We start from the raw sequence: 13,304 nt of genomic DNA on the forward strand, positions 1-13,304 counted from the left end.
TATTTATTACTAGACAAAATATATATTTATATTTTCTATTTCTATATAAAATATTTAAAATACATATCCTACATTCAATGATTAAATAAAATATACATCATAAAATCCCACTGAATTATAAGGTACAAATAACATATAAAAATTGTGAGAGCAGACTTGCTAAAAACAAAAGTGGTTTCAATTGAGTTTGAGCTTATAAAATAAGATTAGCTATTAATATATTTTGATTCAATTAAAAATTAGGATAGGAATGAAGATTAGTGAAAATGTCATGATCATTAATTCCATATAATAAAAAGCATGAAGGAAGCTTGGATGTAAAATTCAAATATTATACTAGTAGCAGTAGTATTAAAAAGGGTATTAGTTTTGAAAGTAAAATGCATAGTAGAGAGAGGGGTGACATGATAAGTTGGTGAGGAGTGGGACTTGTCTCTAAAGCTGAAATGGGAAAGAGAGAGATTCTCAAAGCTCATCTCCAAATTGTCAGGCTAAGGCAGAAAAAAACATGAAGAAAAGGACAAGAAAAGTATAGCAGAAAAAACAGCACTGCTTCTTCTTCTGATGAGTCTTTTAGAATCTGTAATCTCTGTTGACACATGATGGAGAGCAAGCACGTGATCTGTTTGTTCTTTACTGAACTTTGTTTTTCTGAACAAGGTTCTTTTTTACTGAACTCGTAAACTTCTTTACACACCCTTTCCTCACCTCATAATTCAATCACCTAAAAGTGCTTTTTTTCAAGAAAAATAGAAAGAAAAGAAAATAAGATCCTTGTGTCTTGCAAATCTTAGCAGTTCAATTCTTAAGATCCACCACAACCTTGTCAATTATTTCCTTTTTCTTAATAAATCACACCCATCTTAATTCATTTTCATTTGTTATTTTAACCATTTTAGAATATTTAAATAAATAATAAAAATTAGAATTGTATCATATAGGATATTATTGGAAATGTTTTAATAAAATTCAAATGTAAATAACAAAAACTGCAAAGGGGATAAATTCCGCCAATCACGTTGCATGATGTTTGGATCTTTGGATTGCCCGCCAATTATTCTGGAGGGCTAAGGACGTATGGGTGTTTTTAGTTTGGAATTGGACATAGGGAGCATAAACCAGATTAATAATCCAATTATGTTGGGAATTTTATATGAGTAATGCTAGAAAGTTCCGATTTTTGCTCAGTTAATATATATAAAATATTTAATATTTTAAATTTTGCTTTTGATTAATATTATATAATTATACATAGGTGGACGAATATTGAGACAAATGAAGGGAGTGTGATGTTTAGCAGTTTTAATATTATATTAGCAAACTACCACTTAGTCAATTAATGTGAATGACGCTATGGATGGCTACTATGAACTTGATTAGTTGGAATATCATATCACATTCAAAAGCATATGTAACAAGGGAACCATTTAAGTTTGAAAAAACAAAAGGTGAGAACAGATCCTCATGCAATGCAAAAATGTCAAAACTTAGTGGGAATCTACTTTGAATTAGAAAAGGGCATTAAAATGATGTATTATTTAATTAATTCCTCCATTTATTTTTCACTGTTAGAAACTTTTTCTTTCCAACAGCTGCACTTAAAACACCCATGTAACTTTTTTCCTTCAATTTCTTAGTTTAGGATATGTTATGGTCTCTAATTTCAGTGCTATCTTTCTACTTTTTGTGTCTTAATTTTTCTTTTGAACTACATATTAATTTAATTTCTTTTGTTTTTTTGTTAGCTTGAATAACTTAGATTTAACCCTTTCTAAAGTTGGTTTAAAGTCCTTTGAAGATAAATTTGTTATAAAGATCAATGGTTAAACTTGGGTTCAAAGAATTATGCAGCTCTAGAATTTGTTAGTTGAGCTTTAAACACATTTTTTAGAGCCCTTCAAAGTAATAAATTTGTTGCAATAGGACCACTGCAACAAAAGTTTAAAGTGTTTTTTCCAACCTGCACAAATTACTACTTGTGGATCTACTGAAAAATCAAGTCAAGTTTTAGTTTTCTTTTTCAATTGACTTTTGTGTTTAAAATCTTATTTCTGCTCTCTGCCTCTTTTCTTAGTTTCCGAATGGCACGACCTATCCTTTCATGAATTGTAAATTAATGTGATTATATTCCTTTAAAGCTGTGCTGTGAGCATTTTCAAAATAATGAAAGGTTTTGATTCATGTTAAAAGAAAAAAGAGGCTCATACTCTATTTACCAGACTCAGGAAACTGGTAGAAAATTTCAAATTGTTGAAGAAGATCAGATAACACAGAGAAGAAAAACAACTCCTAGCTGCTGTGAAGTAAGTGTCAAAAATAGCTGTAGTTCTTGCAATCTGCTGACCGTTTTCAGAGAAAATGAAAGAGAACGTCAACTACACACCTGGGGTAATTTAGGGATTTTAGCAACCCAATTAAAAGAATAATTGTTAGAGTTGTTTTGTTATGCATCTAGTTTATAAATAAATTTTGATGTGTTTGAGTAACTATTAAATTGATTATTTTTTAATTTTGACCGTTAGATGAAGTAACTAGTTATTAACTAAATTGGCCATCTGCACTCAAATGTATTACTTTTGTGACTTAATTACACTGATAATCACCGGATTTCCTTAACGCCGCATTAGCTAACACTGAGTCTCTATCTTCTGGGCCCAATATCCATCGATACACAGCCTTTATATAAAATCAAACTTCATTAGTGTACTTGCAAAAGAAATTTCCAGGAAAGATCCCGAAAATATTATGATAATGACCTCGTAATCTCCACTGAGCTCAGATTCAAGACGCTTAACAAGTTCTTCCTGGTAAAGATCTTAATAAGCTTGCCTGATTTGCTTCCTTTGGGCTGCACTTTTAAGAACAAGAACTGTAATCACAGCCTTGGTACCCACTAGACACAACTAAGGTTAATAAGTTAAAAGTTTACCATCAGACTAAGAAATTAAATTTATAAACAAACCAGGCTCACTGTAGAAATAGACTAATTGTTAATTGTTATCCATTTCAAAACAAACCATGTCAAAAACAAACAAATACAAAATCATATTTTGAGATAAAAAAATATGTGCACCTGTACATTATTGACTGTATATTAGTATAGGTCCATTTGGCCCATACCTACACATGGAAATGCAAACTGTTTGGTAGAGTCTGCAATTATAAACCAGAAATTTGAAGAAAAAGAAAAGTAGCTTTCATGGGTTTTAAAATGGATGCTGCAAATGCAAGCCGTTTATTATCAGGGTTCTGGGTTTTTATTTGGTGAGTCCAAAGCTCTGGAATCTTGTTTGTCTCGCTCCTTTCATTTCCTGCAAATCATTAATTTGTTTTTCTTCATTTTATATTACATTTTGTCTCCTTCTTGCTCGTCTCTTTCAATACCTTCTCTATGTCCCTTTGGTTTTTGCTTCATATACTTTTATTTTTATCTTTAATTTTGTTTCTGTCTGAACTTGTTATTTTGTTTATATATGCTTTTAAACTTTGTTTTTTTCTTTTTTTTTTTTTGTTAATATGGGTCTCCGTTGTTCTTGTTGTTCTCTATGGATCTCCATTGTTGCATTCTGATCTAACTACTGCCACAAAATGGCATTTGTACTGTGACACAGAAGCTTTATAGCATTGGTTTAAGGTTCTCGAGTCTCATAATTAGAATTGGGTTGGTTCTGTTTTAACAGTTTGTAAATGAGTTGGTTTTTGACAAGTTTTTACATGTGTACCCAGATGAAATTTTCCATATAGGAATCCAAATAAGAAATCAAGTTTTTGTGCACTGGTGAAGATGTTGTGTGCTTGCTCAGGGGAGCAATTCAAGTTTGAAGAGGCACCCCAATCTCCAGAGTCATTGGCCACAAGGGATTTCTCAGCTAGTGGCCTTTCATCTAGAACCACCGGAGACTGGGAGTCTAGACTTGAGGATATTCAAGTTGATGAAGCTGAATCTACTCTTAAAGAAGCTCTGTCATTGAATTATGAGGTGGGTTTGCTTGATTGGCTCTTCTAATTTTGTATGTTTTAGTAGCTTCTAATCTGATAATTTTGGTTTAATGACTTATAGGAAGCCAGGGCATTGCTAGGGAGGCTTGAATATCAGAGGGGAAATTTTGATGCTGCACTTCAGGTGTTTCAGGGTATTGACATCAGAAGTTTAACTCCTAAAATGATAAGAGCTATTATTGAAAGAACTCGCCAAAGAAAGCCTCGTGCCAGGGGAGATATTGCGGTTTCTAGTGCTATGTCTATGCATTCAGTGAGTCTACTTGTTGAAGCAATCTTACTTAAAGCAAAATCGCTAGATGAACTGGGGCACTACGGAGGTATACATTTTCAACTCCAGTTACTTTGGACATTGATCTGTGTTGTACAGGCAGTATTTGCATTTGCCTTGGTGGAATTAAGAACTTTGAATTGCATTTCTTTTTCTTTTTTTACTTGTTTTCTTTCTGAATAACATGATTGATAACCTAAGCAGCTTAATGTATTCAATTTGTTCTCAATTTCTTAAAATGAAAAAAATTTAATACGTGGTATAATGCATAACTGGCTATAATGGGATTGTGCTTCTTATGTTTAAGAATTTCTTTTCTTTGATATTTAAAAAATTAAAACCCAAAGGATTCTGATGCTCATTCTATTTAACAGAGGCTGCTAAGGAGTGCAGAATTATTTTGGACATCGTTGAATCAGCATTACCTAATGGTATGCCTGAAGGAATTGGTGAGGACTGCAAACTAGAGGAAATGTTTCACAAAGCATTGGAGTTGCTACCCATTCTTTGGATAAAGGCAGGTTTACTTGATGAAGCTATCACTGCATATCGCCGGGCTCTAATCAAGCCATGGAATCTAGGTCCAGAAAGGTTGGCTGGAGTGCAAAAAGACTTGGCTTCTATTTTACTCTATGGTGCTGTTGAATCAAAACTTGCCCCTCAGTTACAAGAATGGGGTCCAGCTACTCCCAGCAGTAGTACAGAGGAAGCAATCCTTTTATTGTTAGTACTCATGAAAAAGGTAGCTTATGGGGAAATCAAGTGGGATGAAGAAATCATGAATCATCTGACTTATGCACTCTCAGTTATTGGGCAGTTTGAGTTATTAGCAGATCATGTGGAGCAAGCCCTTCCTGGTGTCTATAATCGAGCTGATAGGTGGTACTTTCTTGCTCTTTGTTACAGTGCTGCAGGCCAGAACGAAGCAGCTTTGAACTTGTTAAAAAAAGTTTCAGGATTCTCAGAATCAAAGCACAGACCTCATATTCCTTCCTTTTTATTGGGAGCAAAATTATGTTCCCAAGATCCAAAGAATTCTCATGAGGGCATTAAATTTGCTCATAAAGTGATAAACTTGGCTAATCAACAGAATCAACATTTCATGGGTGAAGCCCATAAGTTTCTCGGTGTTTGCTATGGGAATGCAGCAAGAATTTGCTTGTCTGACTCTGAAAGACATTTTCTGCAAAGAGAGTCTTTAAACTCTCTAAACCATGCTGCTCTGAATAGGCAGGAGGACCCAGAAATGATGTATAGCCTTGCACTTGAAAACACATTGCAAAGGAATATAGATGCGGCTTTTGACAATGCAATGACGTATGCTGAAACCATGGGTGGTTTCTCAGTTAAAGGCTGGAAGTTATTAGCCCTTGTTATTTCTGCCCAGCAGCGATTCCGGGATGCCGAAATAGTTGTTGAGTTTGCTTTGGATGAGGCTGAGAGAATGGATCAGTTTGAACTTCTTAGATTGAAGGCTGTGCTTCAAATTGCTCAGGAGCAGCCCAAGAAGGCAATAGAAACATACAGAATATTGCTGTCTTTTATTCAAGCACAGAGAGATGTTCAGGCCAAGAATACTGATCATGCACATATATTTGAGTCTGAGGTGTGTATTTACTAAACGTGTTATCATCTCTCATGTTTATGGATATCTTCAAGTTCAAAAGACGAGTGCAATGTAAGAACTACACATTGCTCAAAACTGGCTATTACGAACATTTTTGGTCCAGTGTCTTAGTTTATTTTTGTGGTATAAGAGTGATACTTTTTCACATTAATGAAATCATTGTGAGTTCTTCAGAAAAAGAGATTTCCAGGTGGACTTCTGTTTTGAACAAGAGCTAACTCACTAACAAGAGCACAGAGCCAGTAAAGCTAGATATCGATGCAATTCTCTATTATTTTATTCACACTAACTTCAGTTCTTCATAAGCTTTCCTTGTAGTTGAGCATATGATCTTCTGACCCATTAAAGCATATTTGCTCTATTGCTTTCTCAGGAAGTTGTCAATATGATCCATTCTATGTAGTTCAACAAGGTATGCTAAATTAGTAAATTTTCTTCTTCATTGCAGGCAGAAGCAGAAAGAAACCTGGAACTGGCAGTGTGGCAAGATTTGGCATCCATTTATACAAAACTTGGTCTGTGGACTGATGCCGAAATTTGCTTGGAGAAAGCCAAGTTGATGGACTTTCATTCTCCCAGAAGTTGGCATACCACAGGTGGGAATGCTGCCTTCATAAATTAGTCCTCAGAGCAAAAGATTTACTACTGTTTATACATGTCTGCAGTCTGCAGTCTGCAGTCTGCTAACTGATTGATGATCCAAAATGCAGTAGCTTAATAAAATAATTTTAAACTTTACGCTCACGTTCATAATGCTTTTTGCAGGAGCATTATTTGATGCTCGATCACTACACAAAGAAGCCCTTGTTGCTTTCTCGGTCTCGCTGTCAATAGAACCAGATTATGTTCCAAGTATCGTCTCAACTGCAAAAGTGTTGATGAAACTTGGAAGTCAGTTATTTCCCATTGCGAGGAGCTTTCTAATGAATGCTTTGCGCATAGAGTCCATGAATCATGAGGCGTGGTTGAATCTTGGTCTAATTTCAAAAATGGAAGGCTCATTACAACAGGCTGCAGACTTTTTCCAAGCTGCATATGAGCTCAAGCTGTCAGCTTCTGTGGAAAGTTAGCATGTTAATGGTTTTCCAACCACTTCAAAGCAAAAAATCGCCCAAATTTGGGATCTTCCTTGAATTATATTTATCATGAAATGGCCATTGGATTCAATCGTTAGCATCAACAGAAAAGAGAGTGCAATGGGTTGACACGTAGTGCTGATTCCACTCAACACCCCTGTAGCAATAGATTCCCATGATTCATTTGTATAGCAAAACCTGCTGTAGTTGTGAATTACTCTATTGATATTCAAATTTTTTAGCATAACAGTTTGATGGATCGGAGTTTTAATTTGTTCAGGCTCAAAATTTATTCCAATCTGAAAATGTATTGTTTCGTTTTCAACTTTGGCATTATTTTTTCCACTTATAAAAGTAACACGGGGAAAAATAAATCAACTACTCTGTTACTGTTACCATAAGTTAAAAGTTGCTTCTAAAGCCACTCTGAGTTGTTGTGCAGTACGTTTTAGTGTTGGCGTGTTATGATCGTGAGATTGACAGTTATAGTTTTCATTACAATAAAATTTTGAAGCCAGATTTGGTTTAAATGATGCAGACCAACTTTCACTTTTTTGTTGTCTTAATATCTTAATCTAAGCAATTACCTTTAGAATTGTGAATTTAGCACATTGATTTCAGGAAATCTCGGAGCTATTAGCTGTACAATATTCATTGAGATGACCTACCATTTGGAACACCAGCAGGAACCAGAAAACAAAAAGAAAAAGTAGTAAAAGGTAATGAAAGGTATTTCACTAGTACACGATCACTTAAAAACTTATTATTGAAGTCCTAGGAACTGATCAATCCTACTATTTGTTCCCCTGTTGAAAAACCTCATACAGATCGGAGCTTTAACCCCTGCAAGAGCCAGGATTGAGCTAGGCAAAACCCAAATGCCATCTCCACAAATTAAACCAGAAGCTACTGCTGGTGCAAAAGCATCTGCCTTGGTCTTATTAATCCTTTCCCAAATGAACAAAATCAAGCTTCCAACACACATATCAATGGCAAAATATGGCCCTAAATAGAAAGGTATGGCCATTGCCATTGGAAGCGGAATGAATCTTCTCCACTTCTTACCCGCTACATCCTTAATTATGTTTATGAGAACAGCTGCAACAAAGAAGCCATAGCAAAGGTACAGGCAGTTCTTTGGTAGAGATGAGAAGCCGTCTACACCAAGAATTGCCATGCCACGGTAAACAACAGCGAAGGGGACCGGATATGTGCTATCAGGTAGACCAAGGTCATCAAATGCCTTGTAGAATAGCCAAAAAACACAAGGAGAAATTACACAACCCATCGCGGTGCCAATTACTTGGCTCACAAACATGGACCTAGGTGAAGCCAGGGTCAAGTAACCAGTCTTGAAATCTTGCATCAGATCAGAAGCTGTAGAGACAATGTTCATCATTACGCCACATGCTGCTAACCCTGCTAAGACTCCACCATGGGAAGCTCCAGCCCATGCTCCAATGGTGAAAATGGCAAGTTTCCCATAGGTTGATGCAAGTGACCAGTCTGTTAGTCCACAACCGTATGCATTGCAGAAAGCCAAGGTTGGCGCAAAAACGTAGATGATTATTACATAATACCATTTAAGCTGAGTAAATATGAATGGGAGAACGATTGTAGAGATGGCTGCAGTGGTGATATAACCAGTAACTGCAAACCATGTCGGAATTTGATCTTTGAGAAAGAGTTGGGTTCTGCGCTGGTCATCAAAAGAAAGGTTGGGTATTTTTAAAGGGGGACTATCTGCAACAGGGAGATCAGTAGTTTTGTTGCCTTTGGACTTGAATTGATAATAAAGGCTTAAGATGGTTTGACTTAGCACCTTGCAGAAGTTGTATAAACCATCACCAAGGATCATGGCAATGGCGATAAATACCTGGAGAATCAGAGGATAAGATACTTAAATTTCAATAAAAGGGAGAAAGTGTTCAAGATATGGAGAATTGGTTATTAGAAACTGACCTTGTAACCCTGAAGCCCATGTAAGCTTTTTGGGCTTAGATCTGCTGGATACCAATCACCCTTTCTAGTATCTATTAGTGGCCACATTAGACCCCAAGAAAGAATTCCTCCAAGTAGAACTGATATGTTTATGATATAAGGGCAAATCATCCCTACTCCCACATAGGTCGCTGAGAAATCAAAGTAAAACCTACAGACATAGATACGGAGGAATCGGCCAAACAAAAACAAAGTTCCTGACTAGGAAAGAAGGAAGGGTAAGTGATATTGCATACATGTTGTCTTTAGCTTTGAGTCCAAATGTAGGGAAGTTGGAAAATCCACAGTAATCTTCTTCGGCTTCGAAGAACCATTGGAAGAAAGCCCACAAGAAGCTGAAGGAGAAGAACTTGCCAAGTTCTCTAACTTGTTTCCTACAAAAGTAGAACAGGTATGAATGTCAAAAATTATTTTATGTTTACTTATTACTAAGTGAAAAGTGTTGATGTCTTACTTAGCCAGCTTCGCTCCTTGAGGAGTGTGGAAGCTATTGATCAAATGAGCAGTCGCCGTACCACTTGGGTAAGTCAACTTGAAGTCTATGATCATGATCTAAAATCCATTACAAAATATATGAGACATATAACCATCCAGGTATGGTGGCATTAAACTCGTTTCAATAAGCAGAGTACACGCAATTACCTTCCGCAGAGGCACCACAGAGAAGAGGCCAAGAAAACTGACAACAAAAAGAAAGCCAATCATCCATCCCAAGTGCGGGTTTTTAATACTTGTTGCTCCATTATCTTCTGATGATTGTTGAGCAGCGCGTTCACTCATTCCAAAGAGGTAACTCCCAAAACCTCCTGAAAATAATCAAATGACAACTTCAGATTCTAATGCAAGTTCATACGGAGAGAGAAGAGAAAGAAGAAAATTAGTACCGCTAAAGGCAATGCCAGAAGAGGCGACAATGCATGTTTGAATAACAGTATTCTCTTGTCTTGTAAAGGGCTGCTTCAAAAGGCCAGGTTTTTCAAGAATCTTAGTCCAAGTTCTTACAAAGAAGAATCCCAAGAGACCAGCAGAGACGTTGAGAGAAGGGATGATTCCTGTTGTGAGGTTGAGCTTCATCACTATAAAACTGAAGAGTATGCTCAAAACAAAGCTCACCCCAAAAGCTCTCCATGTCAGCTGTTCTCTCCATGATGGCACTCCTTGTCTCTCAAAAATCTGCTCTACTGACAACTCTCCTCCCTCTGTTTCTCCTTCTTCTGGCCTCTTGTACCTGGAGCAGTTGTTATTGGATTCTACATGTTCCATATCTAAACTGCACTCTACTTCGTCTTCTCTCCCATTATTATGGCTCATTTTTTTTCTCTTCTTGCTCTCCAAAGAAAAATGTAGTTTGGAATCTTAGGATGTGAATCCTTTCAGGGTGCACGGATTTATATTGGTGCTTGACTGATTCAAGTTATGATCATTTCCAGAGTAATTAAAAAAACTTCAGGAAGTTGCTATCGATCATCACATCAAGGAGGAGGAAGAGTGAGAGAGTATGAACAATATGTCAAAACGACGAACTAATGATCCAAATGCCAACGTAGTTGGCCCGTTAAGTACAGCCGCTAGCGGTTGGAGAGTTCATTTAAAAATTTTATCAGGCAATTTGTCTCCTTCATGTAGTCACTATAACTTCCCTAGTGATTTTTCTGAATTATACTGGGTTTGAACCCATCTTCCCCAGAGGTCACCCTCTGTTTAGAGACAAAACAAAACGATTGGTACGTCTAATACTTTTTGGATTTTTGAGGCCCTGAAAGTGTGAGAAGATGAGGGCCCCGGAAAATGTGAATTTTGTTGCCAAACAGAGAGTGATCTTGGAGAAAAGGTAGGTTCAAACCAAGTATAGTTCAGAAAAATCACTAGCTAGCAAAGTTATAGTGACTATATAAAATCCTTTCATTTCGTATCATGTTTTGCACTGGAAAATGTGATTTTGTTCAATTATCAATTCACCTCGTATGCTTTTATTTTCTAATTGGAATATATATCCTGCGCTGAGCACTAGCATTTCAGTTTCTGATCATGCTCCTGGTATGTTAATTCGTAACATGATATTTATTAAATCATACAAGTGCTAGCAGAAAACAAAAATTTCAGGTACACCGTGAACATATGGTTTGATCATTCTTTCTGTACTCTAAAACGTTACAGCAAATTTTACCAAACCAAAAGAAGTTACAGCAAATCTGTGAAAGATATTTACAGCTCCAAATGGAGCAGCTTTTACAAAAATATGAACAATTGGCCTTCAGAATGACAGAACCTGGTACGCAATGCAGAAAGTTAAGTGGTGGAATCCTGTCATAAATACAGCACAGAAAGTTAAGTGGCTCAAAAGTTAACTGCTATTGTATAACTGAAACTAGTAATTAATCGAAATCTTAGTTTAGGAATTATATGAATGGAGCATTTCATGAAACTGGAAGTTTGAACATAATTTTCCCAAACACAAATTTTTCCTAGACGTGAAACTGATCTCATCAGATGCAAATATCAAATAAGTCAGAAACCACTAGAATCTGATTCCTAATGTATGGGGCATCTTATGACCATTTAATCTCATGCAAATAACAGATCCTGAGAATTTTTAGGTTAAAGTGGCATAATCAGGGCTAATATACGTTTATGAATTATGATGCATGCTGCAGAAAATAGAGCTCTAATTCACGTTTTCTTTAGAATAGAAATAGAGCTCTATTAATCTAAGAGAAAAATGGAACATATCAAGCAATCGTCATAAATAGTTTCAATTCTATACCAATAGATTTTCTCCAACTTACAATAACACATTCTGCTGCACTGATAACAGGCTTAACCTCAACCGACTTGCCACTGCATCAACAACCAAAACTAAGGGTCAAACTTTCAGCTTATTTTCTTTTTTCTCCCATAATCATAAGCAACAGGACAAGAACTGATATAAAGCTTCCATATCAAACTACATGCTGAGTCTGGATTGAATTACTAGGAAAACAGGATGGCATAACAAAGATACCATCACAATCCTCAATCAAGGGATTGAAGCCTAGTTGAAATTTTTCAAGATATAGCAGCTACTGAATAACGTCAATTATGCAAGTAACTGTGTGTAGGGGTGAAGAAAAAAATTAGGAACAGAAGAAACCTTCAGAACTGGTTCGCCTTTATTAGAATTTGCAGATTGTTTTGCCATGCCCTGTAGTTGTGCCCGTGCAGCTCTGCCAGCAGCAGATTTTTCAAATTCCTCTTGCCTGAAAAATACGACACAGAATACTACAGAAACTCATCCAAAGGTATCTAAATTGGTTTAATATAGTTGAATCCTTAGCAAGATCTAGTGTTATAAAAACTTGTTTATGCCAACTAGGATGAACTGCAGCATGCAATGCCCTAAAGTGAACAGGAATGAAGTTATTGAATAGAGTATGGGACTCACATACGCCAAAGTTTAGTACATGTTCTGGTCACAAGAACATGAAACTGAAAGATAGTTGAACTTTTGTAGTTAACAACATTCAGAAAAATTATACATGGGATTCTATACATAACAGATAGATTTATACTACCAGATTTTACTAGATAATTAGAAAAAACTATTTAATTTGGTATCAAAAAAATACTAGGAACATATATAATCCCTTGAATAAACGCCAGAATAATCTTCATTCGGCATTAACAGCACATTTTGATGCAAATAGAAAATTGGATCAAAATCAAAATTGTGTTTCAGAAAAAAAATAGCTAATAAATGATGCCCTTTACGAATACCAGTGGGCAATAGAATCCAATCTTTGAAACTCATATCTATATAATCCCCGTAATAAATTCCATCCAATTCAAAAAGCTGCCATCTATAGATGGACTGCCAAAGAAAATTGAGAAGTAAGAGAGGACATTGTTTTGACTTCAATTGAAGATTAGAGTCAAAACAATAAAATCACAAAGTATCCACCTTTCGTGATTAGATTTTGAAAAAAGAATGTATAAAGTATAAGCTCCGATGATTAGTTGATGTACAGAGAAAGGAAAATCCACCTTTTCTGTGCAGCTTCGGCGGCTTTGGCACGAGCTTCTGCAGCAGCCAATCTATCTTCTTCCTGTCTCTGTCGCTTGCTGCCTCCATCAAAGCAAGCTAAGCACGATAACCCCATTCTCTCTCGCACCTCTCTGTTTTCTCGCTTTGACTTTATTGTTCTTAGCAGTTAACTGTATATCTATCTGTACACGCGCTTTCCCACCGCGTTATAAAATAGGGGCAGCCTTGTCTTTAATTTTGAAGTTACCGTATCAAGACTACGCCGTTTTAACTCTACGCTGCTGCTAAAGCGGGGCGCGTTGTGCAGTC

The 13,304-nt window shown here is 36.2% G+C and overlaps 3 protein-coding genes across 6 annotated transcripts; 1 reads left to right on the plus strand and 2 right to left on the minus strand.

The window, feature by feature from the left end:
• The first annotated feature begins 3,047 nt into the window (after positions 1-3,047).
• On the plus strand, positions 3,048-7,228 carry LOC8265296 (protein NPGR1). The gene is made up of 6 exons (XM_015721877.3): positions 3,048-3,264; positions 3,727-3,979; positions 4,061-4,319; positions 4,645-5,876; positions 6,346-6,493; positions 6,663-7,228. The coding sequence occupies exons 2-6, from the start codon at positions 3,785-3,787 to the stop codon at positions 6,965-6,967; spliced, it is 2,139 nt and encodes a 712-aa protein (XP_015577363.3). The 5' UTR covers positions 3,048-3,264; positions 3,727-3,784; the 3' UTR covers positions 6,968-7,228.
• Positions 7,229-7,568: 340 nt separating this feature from the next.
• Positions 7,569-10,903, minus strand: LOC8265295 (probable metal-nicotianamine transporter YSL7). The gene is made up of 6 exons (XM_002510047.4): positions 9,859-10,903; positions 9,617-9,780; positions 9,429-9,526; positions 9,211-9,348; positions 8,936-9,125; positions 7,569-8,849 (listed from the first exon to the last, which is right to left on the minus strand). Exons 1-6 carry the CDS (start codon positions 10,283-10,285, stop codon positions 7,737-7,739), a joined length of 2,130 nt encoding a protein of 709 aa, XP_002510093.1. The 5' UTR covers positions 10,286-10,903; the 3' UTR covers positions 7,569-7,736.
• Positions 10,904-11,016: 113 nt separating this feature from the next.
• LOC8265294 lies at positions 11,017-13,135 on the minus strand. Of its 4 annotated transcripts, none has more exons than XR_007214904.1 (4): positions 12,995-13,135; positions 12,105-12,210; positions 11,739-11,812; positions 11,017-11,278 (listed from the first exon to the last, which is right to left on the minus strand). XR_007214904.1 is itself a non-coding variant. In XM_048371424.1 (4 exons), the coding sequence occupies exons 1-3, from the start codon at positions 13,108-13,110 to the stop codon at positions 11,798-11,800; spliced, it is 237 nt and encodes a 78-aa protein (XP_048227381.1). In that variant the 5' UTR covers positions 13,111-13,135; the 3' UTR covers positions 11,017-11,243; positions 11,761-11,797. The 4 variants fall into 4 exon arrangements, 2 of the variants coding, with proteins under 2 accessions (XP_048227381.1, XP_002510092.1); XM_048371424.1 differs by having other exon boundaries at positions 11,017-11,243; positions 11,761-11,812; XM_002510046.4 differs by having other exon boundaries at positions 11,761-11,812.
• Positions 13,136-13,304: the final 169 nt, after the last annotated feature.

This window comes from Ricinus communis, chromosome 2, assembly GCF_019578655.1.
Source record: "Ricinus communis isolate WT05 ecotype wild-type chromosome 2, ASM1957865v1, whole genome shotgun sequence".
In the NCBI taxonomy this organism is placed as follows: domain Eukaryota; kingdom Viridiplantae; phylum Streptophyta; class Magnoliopsida; order Malpighiales; family Euphorbiaceae; genus Ricinus; species Ricinus communis.

Excerpts from the sequence above, each read along its gene's own strand:
- LOC8265296 (XM_015721877.3), top strand. The coding sequence starts at position 3,785 with ATGTTGTGTGCTTGCTCAGGGGAGCAATTCAAGTTTGAAGAGGCACCC. Across the intron at positions 4,320-4,644 it reads TGAACTGGGGCACTACGGAG|AGGCTGCTAAGGAGTGCAGA; the intron begins GTATACATTTTC and ends TCTATTTAACAG. Across the intron at positions 5,877-6,345 it reads CACATATATTTGAGTCTGAG|GCAGAAGCAGAAAGAAACCT; the intron begins GTGTGTATTTAC and ends TCTTCATTGCAG.
- LOC8265295 (XM_002510047.4), bottom strand. The coding sequence starts at position 10,285 with ATGAGCCATAATAATGGGAGAGAAGACGAAGTAGAGTGCAGTTTAGAT. Across the intron at positions 9,527-9,616 it reads CTGTGGTGCCTCTGCGGAAG|ATCATGATCATAGACTTCAA; the intron begins GTAATTGCGTGT and ends AATGGATTTTAG. Across the intron at positions 8,850-8,935 it reads ATGGGCTTCAGGGTTACAAG|GTATTTATCGCCATTGCCAT; the intron begins GTCAGTTTCTAA and ends CTGATTCTCCAG.
- LOC8265294 (XM_048371424.1), bottom strand. The coding sequence starts at position 13,110 with ATGGGGTTATCGTGCTTAGCTTGCTTTGATGGAGGCAGCAAGCGACAG. Across the intron at positions 12,211-12,994 it reads GCCGAAGCTGCACAGAAAAG|GCAAGAGGAATTTGAAAAAT; the intron begins GTGGATTTTCCT and ends CGTATTTTTCAG.